This window comes from Henckelia pumila, chromosome 4, assembly GCF_033568475.1.
Source record: "Henckelia pumila isolate YLH828 chromosome 4, ASM3356847v2, whole genome shotgun sequence".
Lineage (NCBI taxonomy): Eukaryota > Viridiplantae > Streptophyta > Magnoliopsida > Lamiales > Gesneriaceae > Henckelia > Henckelia pumila.
Genome location: NC_133123.1, coordinates 148,320,510 through 148,336,560, shown reverse-complemented (window position 1 = coordinate 148,336,560; position 16,051 = coordinate 148,320,510). Strand labels below are relative to the sequence as shown.

At 35.3% G+C, this 16,051-nt stretch overlaps 1 protein-coding gene across 1 annotated transcript; it reads right to left on the bottom strand.

Annotated features, from left to right (window-relative positions):
* Positions 1–2,669: 2,669 nt before the first annotated feature.
* LOC140865500 (protein REDUCED CHLOROPLAST COVERAGE 3-like) lies at positions 2,670–15,580 on the bottom strand. Its single transcript, XM_073270163.1, has 23 exons — positions 15,220–15,580; positions 15,034–15,095; positions 14,793–14,885; positions 14,556–14,628; positions 12,349–12,645; positions 12,200–12,261; positions 11,700–11,831; positions 11,553–11,594; positions 10,941–11,468; positions 10,041–10,195; positions 9,089–9,575; positions 8,835–8,897; positions 8,651–8,752; positions 8,242–8,550; positions 8,079–8,171; positions 7,898–7,999; positions 7,707–7,811; positions 7,046–7,179; positions 6,353–6,536; positions 6,015–6,146; positions 5,484–5,596; positions 5,322–5,400; positions 2,670–4,579 (listed from the first exon to the last, which is right to left on the bottom strand). The coding sequence occupies exons 1-23, from the start codon at positions 15,287–15,289 to the stop codon at positions 2,963–2,965; spliced, it is 5,034 nt and encodes a 1,677-aa protein (XP_073126264.1). The 5' UTR covers positions 15,290–15,580; the 3' UTR covers positions 2,670–2,962.
* Between the last annotated feature and the right edge of the window lie 471 nt (positions 15,581–16,051).

Below are 16,051 nucleotides of genomic sequence, written 5' to 3'. Positions count from 1 at the left end.
AAATATAAATAATAGTTAAATAAACTTGGGCCTCAAAAATATTTAGAGTGAATCTTTATGATTGGCCCAGACCCAGTAAAATTTTTAGACGTAACCCATCTCCGACCGCCGCGAGAAGGCCGGAGATCAAGCTCAACAACAACAGCATCAATGGCGGCTCCAATGTGAGCGCCACCGCTCCGTTACATACTCCCTTCTCTTTTCTGAGGACCCTTCGCCGGAATTTTCTCGTGGAGAATATGGTGATGGTCTCGCCGCTATCGCCGTTGGAGTACTTGGCGGCGCGTGGGGGTCCGAATACTCCGAGGTCGAGCGTGGAGCTATCACTGAAAAGGGTTACTACTTGCACCCGAGTCCGTTAAGCGCTCCGAGGGATCCGACTCGCCGGAGCTTCTGCCATTGTTTCCGCTGCATTCACCGAGAGATAATTATAATAGTAATAATAATATATAATTCTTCCTCTTGAATTTAGCTAATATATTATATTATTATTCTTAATTAAATGGAGATGTAATTATTTCTTGGTTTAATTTATTAATTATGGGTACTGATCATATTGCAGCTACTTTGTGCATATAATTAGAGCTGTCAATTTGGATTAGGCCCACCACACAATTTAAGTAGGTTAGGTTGAAATTTTTCAACCCAACAAAAGGCGGGCCTAGATGGGCCAACCCGCCTAGGCCCGCGGGCCTAAAAAATTAATAATTTATTTTTATTTTTATCGTTATATATATTTTTTTTAATAAAAGTTGTGATTTTATTAATTAATTTATATAAAATTTACACATGAAATCAATAATTAAAATTTTTATTAATATGTTTCTATTAATATTTATTTATGAAATTATATTTATAATTAATTATAATATTTTTATTTATTTTTATTTGTCGTGATCCAACCTGCGGGCCGGCCCGCCTAACCCGCAACTCACCTTGGGTTGGGTTGGGTTGAGGATTTCCATCTCACCAGGATGGTGGGTCGGCCCGCCATCGACCCGCCAAAAGGTAGGTTTTTGGTAGGCCGGCCCGCCCCGCCATGGGTTGGCCCGTTTGACAGCTCTATATATAATTGTGGCTCTTTTTGTTTTTTAATAAAAATAATTAATATAATTATTGTATTTGTATTTGTTTTTGTTTTTGAGGAATTTATAAATTTTCTGTTAATAAGTAGCTAGAGCGAGTAATTAAGGTGCTTTCCGGATTTTGGGAGACGAATTTGACTACACAAGGTTTTTGCTTGCCATGGGCCCATTATTATATCGAAAATGAACCCAAAAGAAATTGCATTAAAAAATGAAAAAAAAAAATTACATTATAAAAGTTGCATTTTCGGGGAAAAGCAAGAATCAAATGAAGTTCGAAGTTTTGTTAGTTGTCGTGTGATATTGTAAAATGTACCTAATTTTGTTGACTTTGTTTTGAATGACTTTGTTTGTATTTCTTTTGTGATGACACAATTTTTTTTTTAAGTACAAATACATCGAATATTAAATTACATCAAATTGTAATATTAAAGAATGAAATTTCTCGCACAACCGACGAGACTTGAACATAGACTCAAAATGGATGGCACAAATTTTAAAAGTTGATGAAAATTTTAAACTCACATGGAGATGGAGATTGGAGATATGTAGTATGCACTATGCCGTTCAAGTTAAACCACTTACAGTTAGTTTGATCATAAAGACTTGTTATTTTATAGTGATATATTTGAATATGATACAATATATTAGTTTGCATGAAAATATATATTAGTGTGATTTATTTTTGGCCATTAGATATACACTTCGTGTATTACACATATACAATAGTGATTTATAGTTGGGTATTCCCTTAAACCACATGGAATAAATGAGATCAATGAGATGTCATGAACGAAATTTTATCAATCCATGTGGAATCTACATTCTTTCAGTGAATTTCACATATAAAGATAAACGTTCATTTCTAGATGCATCATTGAGATAATATTGTACGCATGAAATAAAATTTTCCAGTAAATGGTATGACATGATTAGGATAATCGAAACCTAGATCATCTTTGGGGCAAAAATCATTGGGATTGACATGGACTTGTATAAATTCAATTCCGTTTTAGGTTACAAGACAATTAACTCCTTGCACCAAAAAGGACATTAGTTGGATACTTGAATTTACATAGATTGTGACAAATCCTCTTTTTTCTTTCCCATCCAATTTACATAGAGTAATAATTATTTCTATTAGAAAATGATCAAACATAATATTGCGATTATTATACAATTTCAAATATTGATACCAACACTAATAGTATTATTAGTTATAATTTTTGATAAAATGATTAAAAAAAAAAATACATTCTTACCATTAGCATTAGAGATAAGACCACATATTTGATTTTGGTGAGTTGCAAAATGTGTAATTACTTAAAAAAAATGATTTGACGTAATAATTTTTCATGTTAGGAGGATGACATTACATATTGGAGTAATTTTTTTTTATAAAAGCTATATAATATATATGATATGATGGGATACAAATTGACATTTAATAGTATGCACTTTCAAACATCCATTGCTTCTATAAGGTATTGTGGTTATTTATATTAGACCCTTATTATTCAAGAACTTATTTTTAAGCAGCATTCTGAAAAGAAAATAAGAGCTTGTCCCTGGGAAACTGATCAATTCCTCAAGAAATGGTATCTTCATAGAGAAACAGAGCTAAACCGCAAGAGAGCAAAGAATTAACAAATTTATACCAACATTTATTTAACCAAAAAATTCCAAAAAACCACGACATTCTCTACCAATCGGACACTCCGGGGGAATTTATTGAGAAATACTTGCGGACACCTCCACCATGATGCCATATCTTGAACTTTTCAACAGCTTAAATTTTCATGTGAAGGAACACACCTCTGTCATTTGTCATTGAAGAAGCATAGAATGATCGTCTCAATCTTTTGGTATCCTCTCTTTCACCTCACAGAAGCACAGATTGATTGCCGACTGTACAAGCCATGCACACCATTAGGGAGTTGCTGCCGGTTTTTTCTGCGTTTTGTTACAAGTGTAAACCCTTCGCTGTCACTTGTCTTGTTCTTATTTACATCTTTGATTTGATGAGCATTTCTGCCATTCCCATCAAATATCTTTATGATTGCACTGTCATTTGCAATTGCTTCGGCAGAATCACTAGAATATTCATACTTCATGTCACTAATAGGAGCAGTGATATTGCTAGTAGGTTCAGGAGGATTCTGTACTGATTTTATTATGAAGCTTAGAAGAATCTGCCTCGCTAACTCTGCCTTCACCGTATCGGAACCTTTTTTCTTGGACCTTTCAGTTACTTCTTCGGCGAGATTCTCTCCTCCAGAACCTGTGTGCACGATTTTGTCAAATGAATTGGTATCATTGCCAAGTTTTGAATCTTTAGAAGTGGCATTAATTTGCCATGCATTTCTAGGAACAAATGCAGGCGCATTTGGATTCATGGTAAAGCCATTTAATTCAGAAACTGGGATTTGGTAACTTGGGAATCCATGTCTGACCCAGAAAGCATGGCTTGCTCTACGATACATCGGCGATCTTGGACCACAAGGAATTCTAAGAGCAACTGTTTGAAGCCCCATTGGCTCTGTGAGTGGACCTTGGCTGGCCACTACGTCATAGACACTAATTGCAGAAGTGGAGTTTAATGTATGCGTCAAAGAGTAGGAACCTGGACTGAATGGTTCGGCAGAAGCCGAAAGCTTGCTTCCATTTGTTTCTACCGAATTCTCCTGATTGCCTGGACATGAAATATCTTCAGTATCTGAACAAGAATTTGTCAATTCGGATCTAGCTTCAAGAACTTCACTTTCACTGTCCCCATCTGCGTTTTTGGGATCTGGCAATGACTCTTCTACAGAAGCTCCTGGCCTCCCATCCTGTTGTGTTGTCTCTTTCGAACTAATGGACAACTGGTTCTCAGATTGTTCATCACTTGATCCTTCAATTTTCTCCACTAAGGGTTTTAGAACAGTGCCTGGTGCTGCCAAGGCTACTTCTTTGTATGACAATGATTTTGATGCTATGAGAGTGGCAGGAACTGGAGAAGTTTTTGTCACTGATGCAGGACTTCCAGACGTCAAAATTTTTGCATGCGTTTTACTTGAACCACCAGTCGTATAAAAGGTAGCTTGTTTCAGTGGAGACACTTCAGCAGGAACTGTCTTAAATGTCGCCTTACCCCCCAGTGAACTAACCACCTTCACATAACTGCCATCCTTGGAATGATCTGTCTTGATCTTGGCAAGATCTGGACGCCTTCTGTTTAACTTTCTACCAGCTCCATTAGCGGGCCGTGATTTCGAATTGGCTTCTTGCCACCCTTCTGAGTTTGATTCTTGAATGCCTTCTACTGAAAATGGACGAACGAAAACAGCATCAGTGACAATGGATGATGCTTGGGAGGATTTGATGTCTGTCTTTTCCTCTTCACTGCTACTTTCTTCGGTGGTTACACTGATTTCTACACTTTCATTGCTGATGGTGTTTTCACCTTTTCCCTCTTGCTGCTCTAGATGGGATTTCTCAGTAACTGGAAAAACCTAGTAGAGAATATTGCAGAAGGTAAATTTGAAGCCTGAGAAGAATCAAACGTTTATCTATCCAAGAAGTCCATAACAATGATGGGTATCTCTCACATAACAAAGTGAGTTTGCATCAAATAATAATAGGAACTAAATGTTTCTGTACACCATAAAAGTCAAGAATAATAAAGAAAAACATCAAGAAAGCTAAGGTTTCATCAGAATTGAATGGCAGGTGCAGAAAATTACTAGTATTACAGTACTCCCAACATAATTGAGCAAGCAGAGAGATCAACACAGAAAAAATGGCATGCACCACGGCAAAATAGATATTCTATCATAATATAATAATTTTGATGGCTGATTTTCTTGAATTGAACGAGGAGAGAGAATCTCTCTTTGACCCTAGACTTCCGTCGGGAATTAAGTAGAACATGACAGAAAAACCAACATATTCCAAATAGTAGGTGTGTCATATAGAATTGATTTCAGAAAACTACGTTTCTGTCAGTAGAATGGAGTTTGGAATTCAATTTGCAAATGGAGATCAATTAAGAGCACGCAAGAAGATATTCAAAGCAAAAAGTCTTTCATTCATCTAAATTTGATTTTGATACAATACCATCATCAATCAAAGGATAATCAACTAATGAGGGGTCTTCATGAAAAATCTCACCTACATAATTGTAGATTAGTGATCTGCACAGGGTTAAATTTGCCACAAAAATGTTCTTGTTTCTTGCTATTCAAAAGAGAATACCTTCGAACGCCGTTTTCTCTGAGCATCAGCCGCTTTTGGGTCCTGATCAGGACTTATATAATCTAGGAGATCTGACACACTGCACAAGAATTTTGATTTTATGGGTTTTCCAAGATATGCAACGTGAAGGATAAACATAAAATTGATGTACCACTTGGATACCTGAGATGGCCTTTGCTGGCGATAGATGCATCTGGTTTGGGAGTACCACTACGTGCGGCTTCTTGCTGTTCCGAGGCTTTTGATTCAAAATATTCAAGCCATGCAGCAGCATCCTACATGAACTCAGAAATATCATCTACCCAACTAGCCTAATGTTCTCATAAATCATTTAAACCTTTTTAGTAGTTACAGTGTCGGTGTCTGAAGGTTCATTCACAAATAAAAATTGCAGTCATGATCAAAATAGAAAGCTCCCAAGATTTCCGATAGCTATAAGCAGAAACTTTTGGCAGACGATATTCAAATAATATGCATGTACTTGTGACACAGACAATTCTACAATATAGCCTTTCTGTAAATGAGTTTGAATTGAATGTTCCATAGTAAGTCAACTTGGAGAAGCAAAATTGCAAGTACAAAACAAGAAACGAGGACAAAGGTATTCCCAACTTTCAGCATGGTGCCAATCATAGAAAGCTAATAAATGCAAGCCGTATAGCAAGAAAAAAGCATGATTTCATGTATGTGAACCTGAGTCCGGAGATCCTCTGCTCCCATTTTAGCACGCAGAATTCGCAATGTAGTTTGTTCATGCTGCACGCTCAGGGAATATGCTTCCATCAATGAAAATGCAATGGCTATCGCATGATAGCTAGCAGCAGTCTGTCAGACAGTGATAATCACATTAATTGCCAGGTTCCATTAATTTTCGGTAAGCTTGGGCATGATATCAATGCATGCGAATAAGCAGCAGATTGTTTGTCATGACTTGTAAGTGCATCCACGGAAAGTCTGAATATGTACATCACATGATAAAACCAATGGACTTGTGCATATCTGATTTTGAGACATTGAAGTACAGAAGTTACCTGTATGTGGTCTGCACCTAATAATCGTTGATTGCATTTGAGGGCTTCATGCAGATATCTAAGAGCGACATGAACATTACCCATACCCTCTTCCATCATAGCCATATTTATGTACGTCGCAGCCGTATTTGGGTGAGAAAGTCCACATGTAAAATAAAGAAGGTAAAGTGCACGGTTCACATATCTGTTCGTAGACAAACAAATTGAAGTTATCGTTAAGAAGCTATGAACAAGAGGAGATGCAGGAAGTGAACAAGAAGAGATGCAAGAAGTTTTGTGCAGAAGGAAGAAAGACTGGAGAAAGGAGGAAGGAGGAAGAGGGGAGAAAACCAATTAAAATAAGTAAAATGCATGCATGGTAACAAAAATCTATACCATTATTATGAAAACTACTCTGTATTGAGAAGAATGACGCTGATCACCAGATTGATAATTAAAATATAAATCATGCACGAGAAATAATATGAATCCCAAGCATTTTTTTAGGAAAAAAATAAAATAACATTTGCCTCCATAGACCAGAATTGCATAAGTCACAAGTGAAATAAAATTGAATTTCAGGTCATCCAACCTTGTAACTTACTTTCAACATAGAAATTATGAGATGCACCTTTATAAGATCATTATAGGAAAGCAAAACACAATTCCAATGATAAAATCACTTTGAAAATCTCATAATCATATCCAACTCACTTTAATGCCAACTCAATATGTTGAAGACGATAATAAAACACTGATAAATCTCCATAGCTTTTCATTGTATCAGGATGATCAAGCCCAAGCTCCCTCTCATTGATATCCAACGCCTTTTGCTGATATATGGTTGCCTATCAAAAAATAATTAAGATACAATTAACTTGAATATTCTCACATTTGGGCAACTAAAGCACAAAGTTCTGCATGCACTAAACTAAGTCACCTCCTACTTCGGAAAAAGGCCTTAAAACCTGTAGAAAGCTATATGATTCTGCATAGTATCGCTCCACGGAAATCATGATAATACTTAAAACTCCGACTATTTCATAAGATCTGGTTATATCGGTTCTTTTCAGGTTTTCAGTGTATGCTGATGCGAACACTACAGTTCTTCTATTATTGAATTGGCAACCATCATAACACAATATTTCATCACTGAGATTCAAATTTCAATGTGTCCTCAAGGGTATCACAATCACTCATTCAAATTTCACTAAATTCTTATGATGTTAACCTCCGCTTTCACATGCACCATTGATTTATTTACTTAAATTAATCAATTCACTAATTATATTTAGGGGGAGGAAGAGGGAAAAAATAAAGTGTTTGGTGACGAATAACTAAGTTATATACATCAAATCACGTTGAAAGCTATCACCTGATCAAAATCTCCGGTGTGGTACAAAACAACAGCTAGAAGACTGTAGGCACTAGCAGTTGTTCGATGATATGGACCACAAACAGCAATCATCTTTGCCAGAGCCTTCAGATTAAAATCAAGCGTAAGTTTTACCTTTGGAGACATGATAACCACACAAATCACTTACATACATGGAACAAGTACAGTACCTTTGTTCCATATTTAACAGCATCTTCTAGCTTCCCTTTGTCAAGTGCAATCTTGGATGACTCCAATAGAGTTCGCCCATCAGCAGAAGAGCACCCTACATGCTGTAATTTTGAAGTCAAAAGAAGTTATCATATATTACCTGATACCCGATTAGATTTTTTAATTTTTGCTTGCACCTACCTTGCAGACTGGTACCAGGCTGATGATATCAGATTTCTTAAATGGAGTGGAGTTGTCCATATCATAGTCTTTAGGTACCAACTCTAACCCAACCTAAAAAAGAGAAAAATTAATAAATCCTTCCAAATTATACAAGATTTAGTACAATAAGTTAAGGTTGAACCTTAAGACAAAGTCCCCTGAGTAGAGATAACTTTCTCAAATGTTGGAATTCATCCTTCAGTTCCCAACCAAATTTCTTCTTTAGAAATACACGCAGCCATGTTAACTTGAGATTTTGATCATGTACGTTATAATTTTTGGATTGGGAAGACCCAAGCAAGAAGTTTAAGGTTGTAACTATTGAAGTGGATATGCTATCCATGCTGTGAACGGAAGCAATTACAGCTTGAAGCACATGCTTAAAGGCTCGAGTGACCATCTCATGAATGCAAAGAGATTGTATATGAGGAAGCTTCTCTGCAAGTTTAACCTGTTTCAAGCAATTATATTTATCCAACTTGAAGCATGAGGATTTCAGGCAAAACACGTAAGAGCGCACATGTACACACACAGAGACAGATTTCACCCACCACACAACCTAAAGAACGCATTTGTAGCCCTCTAAGATGCATGAAGTCAGTTAGTGTACGTCCATCTACTGGAGAAAGTTCCAATGATGCAAAGTCTGTGACCTGAAAAAAGGAAAAGAAATAACCTCATTCTTTAGAAGCAGTTCAACAGTTCATTATGACTAGATTTATAAGCGAGTGATACCAGCTTAGGCAGCGCAACATCATCATAATATCCATGTGCCATCTTGACCAGCTCATCCACTGACTGCATGTTGAAGCAGTGAATCATAAGGACCCTTGTCACGGGATTATCTTAAACATTGAAGCAAAATTAACAGTGCTTGAAGAATTAGCTCAGACGCTTCGAGCCGAGAACTTCACCCATCTTTCTTTGTGGTGGTCAAGCGGATCAGGAACAATTTTTCTTACATTTTAGTCATGTTAAAGAAATAATACCTTGGCATGAAGACCGACCCCAGTTTCTTTCAAACGTGAAATGGCCTCTTCTGGAACATATTTCAGCAACTCAGAAGTAGACTCAAAGATCTTTGACCCCCCCAACTTAATTTCCATTTCTGGGCTGCTGGATCCAGCACAATTCTCTTCGTCTTTTAGGCTAGGAGCAGGTACTATCTTTTTCTTCTTCGCTAGCATTTTAAATTGTTTCCCGAGTCCTTTGATTACTTCATTGTCTCCCTTATGACCACCAGAACTTTTATCTACTGGTGTATCCTGCTTTTGTAGATGCTGCACCCAACAAGAGCCAAGTTCCCATCTGATAGAACTTCTTGTCACATCAGGACTATCTTCAAGCTTTTTCATACTATCCTTTAATACTTTTTGGACCAGACATCTTGAAGCACCAACATCCATCAAATCAGGCTGGAGAGTTGGGCCTCTGACAGATGATTCAGTACATGCCTCATTAAGGATTACTCTTAAACTGTAAATGATCGAACCACTTATCAATATATCAATAAGGAAATAAGTCAGTCAAAATGTCAAACTGCATAGGCAGTTTTTCTGAGCATATGACAGATAAGAAAGACAACAAACGTTGCAACTAAACATCTAGGTCCAAGTTTGACAATTCACCTACTGACATTGTGAAGCATAACCATAACAAGATATTCTATGAATCTAACAAAGTAGGCACCCCACTCAGGTAGTGAAATGACTTTTTAAACAATATATCATATTGTGACCTACATCTGTAGGCAAAAGTGCTAAAGTTCCTCAATCATTTATTAGCCAACAATTCCCAGTGATAAACGACAACTTGTAGAATCCATTGTAAGCACTGCTTCGACTGAACAATGGTATGCTGTTCTATGCAAAGAACTGAGCAATAGGAAATTCTAGACGGTCAAACTTTACATTTGCAACAAGCAAAGATGAGTCATACAACCTATTGATGTTAAGCGCATTGGACCCCCCATCTTCTTGATCCTCAACTAGAACATCTTGTGTAAGGCTCTTTCCCCTTTTAGCATCTCCAACAACCTCAACTGTCGCAGTGTAGCCACACTGCCTCACAACTACTGTACCCAAGGAAGAAGTATCCTGAAAATAAGTAGCACACTTTTCACTCTCACAGATAACAAAGTTCACCCAACTAAAGAAGAGAGAATCGAAGGGCAGTGATGTAAAACCGAGGAATGCAATTTGTCATAAAGTTTTATGAGAACATGAGATGATAATTATATGATTTTCGTCTAAGAGAAAGTGAGAGGACAAAATAAGAGATTAGACTCAGATTAATACTCTGAATCACGGAAAGAAACAAAGTAGGGTATGAAACCAGTCCATTCGATCTATTTTCAGGCGAAGAAGAAAGAAAAACAGGTTCCCCCATTGAAATTTAAAGAATCCACAGATGGATAAATTTTGAGAAAGCAAAAATACACAGAATTTGGCTCTTATTTTTATATCTGGAATACGAAATAATGAGCTTATCTGCATTTTCTCCATGACAAAGTTCCTGTACATAACACAGATCAACTTCCCTAATTCTTTCCAAAGCGCGTTTCTGAAAGGGAAAAAAAAGGATTTGCCATGTATAATTTCACCCCATCGTTAAATAGAGGCACCATTATTTCAGAGCTTTAATTTCAAAAAACTGAAACAAAATTCACTAATAATATTTATAACTATGTAGGAATTTCAAATTTTGGCGGTAAGCAAAGATCATTAATCCATTAAATCTATTCTAAAAGGCATAATAATCAGGTTTAACAATGCAAGATAATTAAAATTGTTTGCCAGCCAAAAGTTTAATAGTTGAGCTGAGAAAGAAAAAGATTCTCACATGTACGACTACACTTTCATCTGCAGTTATTCCTTTAAGCAGATTTCGTTGAGATATTTCTTCAGCAGAATCATTAGAAGTTTTAAAGCCAAAAATCTTTGATTCGCTTTTCAAGCTTGCAACTGCATCATCCCTTTTCACCATAATATGAAGGTCCCCAATGCGATTCTCATGCACAACTGAACCAGGAAGAAAATTTGCAGTGTCATTAGCAGTGGACTCCATCACTTTTTGTATGGATGAAGCCGCTTGAAAGATGGCGACATCAAGAAAAAGATTATGAACCAAAAATGCTTTTCTATCTCGAACCACTCTCTCTTCTTCAGTTTTACAAGGAAGGCTAGCCAATATTGCAAAATCTGTAGCCCATGGTCTACTATCATACACTCCGCATCTTCCCTGGCCTCCACCATTTCCTCCCAAAGACTCATCCTCTCTAGGAAGGGGTGTGAAATTCAGTGCAGAATCAACAAGAGATGGAGGAGCAAGCCAGGTATTGGCACGGAAACCACATGGTAGGTTACCGAACTGAAAAAAATACCATCACAACTCATTTCTCTTTCTAGTATACCCTTTATTGAATGAGAATTTCTTAGCTAAATAGGAGGTTACCTTATTGTGCTCAATGAAAGCTTTTATCAAGGATGCATATGCCTGCACAAAAATATTAATTCATTGTCCTATAATAAAAACACCACAAGCTTTTGACACATTTGAACTTTGAAGAAACAAAATCACGTGGAAATGTCAAATGCTCACATTGGCAAAAGCTTGGCTTTGCTGTTGCAGAAGATCCACCAAAGAATGGCTATGTAAAACTTGTTTGCCTAAAGTGCAGAACCCTTTAACATTTGCCATCACTTGTATTGTCTTCCCATTGCATATTTTAATCTGAAACCACATCATAATATCATCAATTGTAACGGTCAAGTATTATCTCATATAGAGGCTCGATCCACCTCTTTCTACAGTAGTATGAGCAGAAGATAACAAAAACGAGACATATATATAACTGCACAGAACCAGTTTGACCCTCTGCACTTATAACAGCACGATGGCATTTCATGCTAAAATGTTAAAGCTCCATACAAACTCCAAACTTGCATACCAAAACAAATAATGTAAGTATGAACAGGGAATACTATCATCTTTGAGATGAACTAGGGAGCAAAAGAAAGTATTTTGATTATAATATTGCTCTTTATGATAACCAAAAATAGCTCTACAATTTGCAAATAAAAGAATTCAAATAACCGCACCTGTACTGCGAAGTAGTCGCCATCTCGCCGCATTTCTCCATCACATTCCACTCTTTTTAAATCTGAAATTTCAGTAGCAATTTTTATTCTGAAATAAAAACGCACACAATTCTAATACCAAGATCGAATGAGGAAGAAAGTAAACTGACGAAGTATGGGAGCAGATAGGTGCGAGAACGAGAAGAACTCGTAGAAATCCGAGAGCTTCGGAATGGGTTGAATCGCCAACATATCGTAACATTCCGATATCGCCAGCGGTGGAGCCTCTGGTGGCTGCAACTCTCCATCGCGTGGCGGCGCTGCGGCGGCGTTCTGCTGGATTTTGTTCCTCTTCGGTCGAGATTCCGTTCCGCCGCCCTTAGCTTTGCCGAAGCGCGTTGTGCAGGCGACGATGTCCAAGAGTCTCCGGACGTGAGACACGGCAAGTGGCTCATCGGTGTAGTCCTCTGCAGCGACAGTGGCATTTTCGTTAATAACTTAGAATTGGCGGCCAAAATGTTAAGCTTGAGAATTTAATATATTTAATGACCGAAAAAGTCGCACATTTATTCAGTCAATTTTATGTTCCCCAAAGCACGTTTTTCACATAAAGTCACTTTCGAGGCTTTTATTATTGCAGTCACCAAATAATAAGATCAACATGGAAATTATCAAATATTTAAAATAAATGTTTCCTTGATTTTTTTTCAAAAAATATTTTCTTGACTTAGACTAATTATTATAATAATTATTATTTGAAATTATTTACTTAATCAAACTATTAAGTTTACCACTTTTATCTGAGATTAATGTCAAAATAAAAAAAAACTTTAAACTTTTTAAAACTTGATAATAATGATTAGTTATAATTGAATCTCGAATCTATAATCTGAGTTAAATTTGAGATCTTAGTTCCGGAGAGCATTCCGTCGGGCAAAAGACTGCATTCAACCTTTGAATCAAAATTCGTTACTCCTAAAACATTGGCTTTCAAATTTGGTGGGCAATTAATAACATGGTAGGTAAAAAAGATATGGTGCACGTGAGTGAGTGAGAACTACAACTATATATTATATAAGAATTTTAACAATTGTTTTGTTTAGTTGTTTGATGAAATTGTTATAGTTGGATATCGAACTTGAGATTTTGTTATAAATTTAAATTTTTGATATCAAATGAGTTATAAATTATCGATATCATTTTAATAATTTAAGTCGCACTATGGTAATGTCTGGAAAAGCTTTTAGGAAACACTTAAAGCATAGTCTATTTGTATAAGTGTTTATATTTCCTAAAAGCTCTCTCAAATACTATCTATATATATTTGACATGCCCTTTGTTAATTTATTTTTTCTCTTGTTTTATATTTGACTCCACAATGATTGTGGGGAATGACATTATGTGAAACTGATTGGCTACATACGTATGATTTTAATTCTTGACAAAAGACTAATCCATAGAGGCGGCTATAATGTAATGCTCATTTAATTTACTTTCTCGAAATAAAAAAACCATGCAAACTAAATTCAAAAATAATTAACAGTTGTTAGTTGTTGCAATGTCTCGCCTAATTTTCTCCATTTCGATAATTTTAATAAGTTTTTCTTGAATTAAAGATGAAATTTTAAATTAAATTGAAGGTCAAAAATATTTTTTTTAACCATATTTTTTTGTTCACCATAGTTAATCCATTCCCACTTATTTTAATCAGTATTCTAAAAGACAGCGTCTAGGCAACTGCCCACCGCTTTGATTTTTAGAAAGTTGAAGCTTTTGGAAGTCATTATATTAATTGACTGTCTAGACCGCCTAGACGCCTCAAAATCCGCATAGATTAATATATAATATTTTTTATTTTATTTATTAAAAAAATTATTTGACATATTTGCTCATCAATTTGTACCGGATGAAGACGAAAAATATGTCATGTAATTCGAGTTTGAATTCGATAAAGAGGAATTATTGGAGAAATATTAAGATGAATTTGATAAAGAAGAATTATTTGATAAATATTAAAATAGATCAGATTAAAATAATTAGATATTTAAGCTGAAAAGAAAAAACCACCTAGACAGCTATCTAAGCATCTAGGCGTTAGGCGATGAGTGACAAATGACCACACACCTAACGTCTATCGTTTTTTTAGAAAATTGATTTCAATCGAACAAAAGTATTAAATGCAACACATAAAATTACCAATCTAGACTAGATCACCTCGCAATAAATCAAATTTTAATGGAGCTCCACAATAGGTCACACAAAAATGTTGTGCAACACATGGTATTGCTTTATTCTAATAATTCATCATTAATCCACGAAAAAGAAAATAAAATAAAAATCTATAGTAAGTACATCGAGGAGTAAAAGTTGTACCCACCTTCAACAATACTCAGCAAACATGGCTTCAAGCTGGTGATTTCTAGTTTGTCACTCAACTTATGTCCTTTTACCTGCAGTTCACATAGGCACACAATTCAAAATCCATTTTTAATGGGATTCATTTACTTATTTATTAAACTTCAATGTATCGAATGAAAGAAAGGAAATGTCTATGCATCCCCGAAAAAAACAATTAATCTCTATCGATAGACCTACTAAAGTCCGGGACCGTCACCTCATGAGAAAGAGAATAGTTCGTAAGGTGACATGTTTCAACGTTAACTGCCAACAGCTTCTTCACATCAAGAATCTTGTCCGTAGAGATACCCTTCATTTACAGACAAAATTGGAAATGGGATTCTCAAAAAATAATCAAATCAAAATGTCAATTGTAATTAAGTACTAAATTACACTGGTTGAGTAATTATATTACTAAAAAGAGATTATAATAGTAATATCAAATATTGTATTTGTACCTTGAGCACCACTTGAGTCTCGTATGGGGTGATTACAGTCACATCAAGAACACTTGGCACAACTGCAAAACCAAGAAAATCAACAAACTTTCATAGAAAAAAAAAAAAAAAAGGGAATCAACTTTACAAAAACATGATAAATTTATTGATTATTAAGAGATATAGATTCCAAGAAACAAATCTCACCTTTCTCTTCTTTCTTTTTCCTTTCTGATTTAGCTTTATTTCCTTTGCTCCTACTTGACTTGGGGGCCATTTCTTGCCAATTCTTTCTTTCTTTCTTTTCTTTTCTTTTTTTTTTTTTGTGTACAAGTTTATTATATATCTATGATACCAAGAAATTTATACATTCATATATTTATAAGTTGTAGCTAAGCAATGGAAAAAAGAAGAGAAGAAGTGGATTGGAGAAGTGATAAAGGGGAGAGAGTGTGTGTGAATTTTGAGCTAAGTTTTTGGACAGAAAAAATGAAATCTTGTGAAGGTTTGGTGGAGAAGATAGGATAAGGCTTTTTATGGGTTTAAATTTGATGAGAGGATTCGCAAATAAATATTGGCCTCTCCTTCTTGGGTTCTTACAACTTCATCGTGTGTGTATATATGTACTCTCGCTATATTATTATATTAATATATAACCACAATTTTATTTATTACTTTATTAATTATTTAAAGTTTTGTGTATACAAAATTAACTCTTTTTTGAACGGTATAAATTACATATTCATTAATATACATTAAAAAAAAAGATATAAAACAAATTAACTTAATTCCTTTTCAAGACTGATCAAATTAATAGTATACTGCTTATAACAATATGATATTTAAATTTAAATTTAAATTGATGATATTTTATTGAATAGTCTAAATTCATGACAATGTAAAATTATGATATTTTGAAGATTTTATAGTTAAATATATAAACGAAATTAATCTAAATTCATAAAAACATAACATATGGACTACACAGTATTGGATGTCCTCTGGCTCAGTTTGGTTTGGATGATATGGTAAATAATAT

What these genes read in the sequence shown, in the direction of transcription:
- LOC140865500 (XM_073270163.1), bottom strand. Translation starts at nt 15,289, where the DNA reads ATGGCCCCCAAGTCAAGTAGGAGCAAAGGAAATAAAGCTAAATCAGAA. An exon ending in GGGTCGGTCTTCATGCCAAG is followed by an intron (nt 8,898 to 9,088) that starts GTATTATTTCTT and finishes TTCAACATGCAG; the next exon opens with TCAGTGGATGAGCTGGTCAA. An exon ending in CATATTGAGTTGGCATTAAA is followed by an intron (nt 6,537 to 7,045) that starts GTGAGTTGGATA and finishes GTCTACGAACAG; the next exon opens with ATATGTGAACCGTGCACTTT.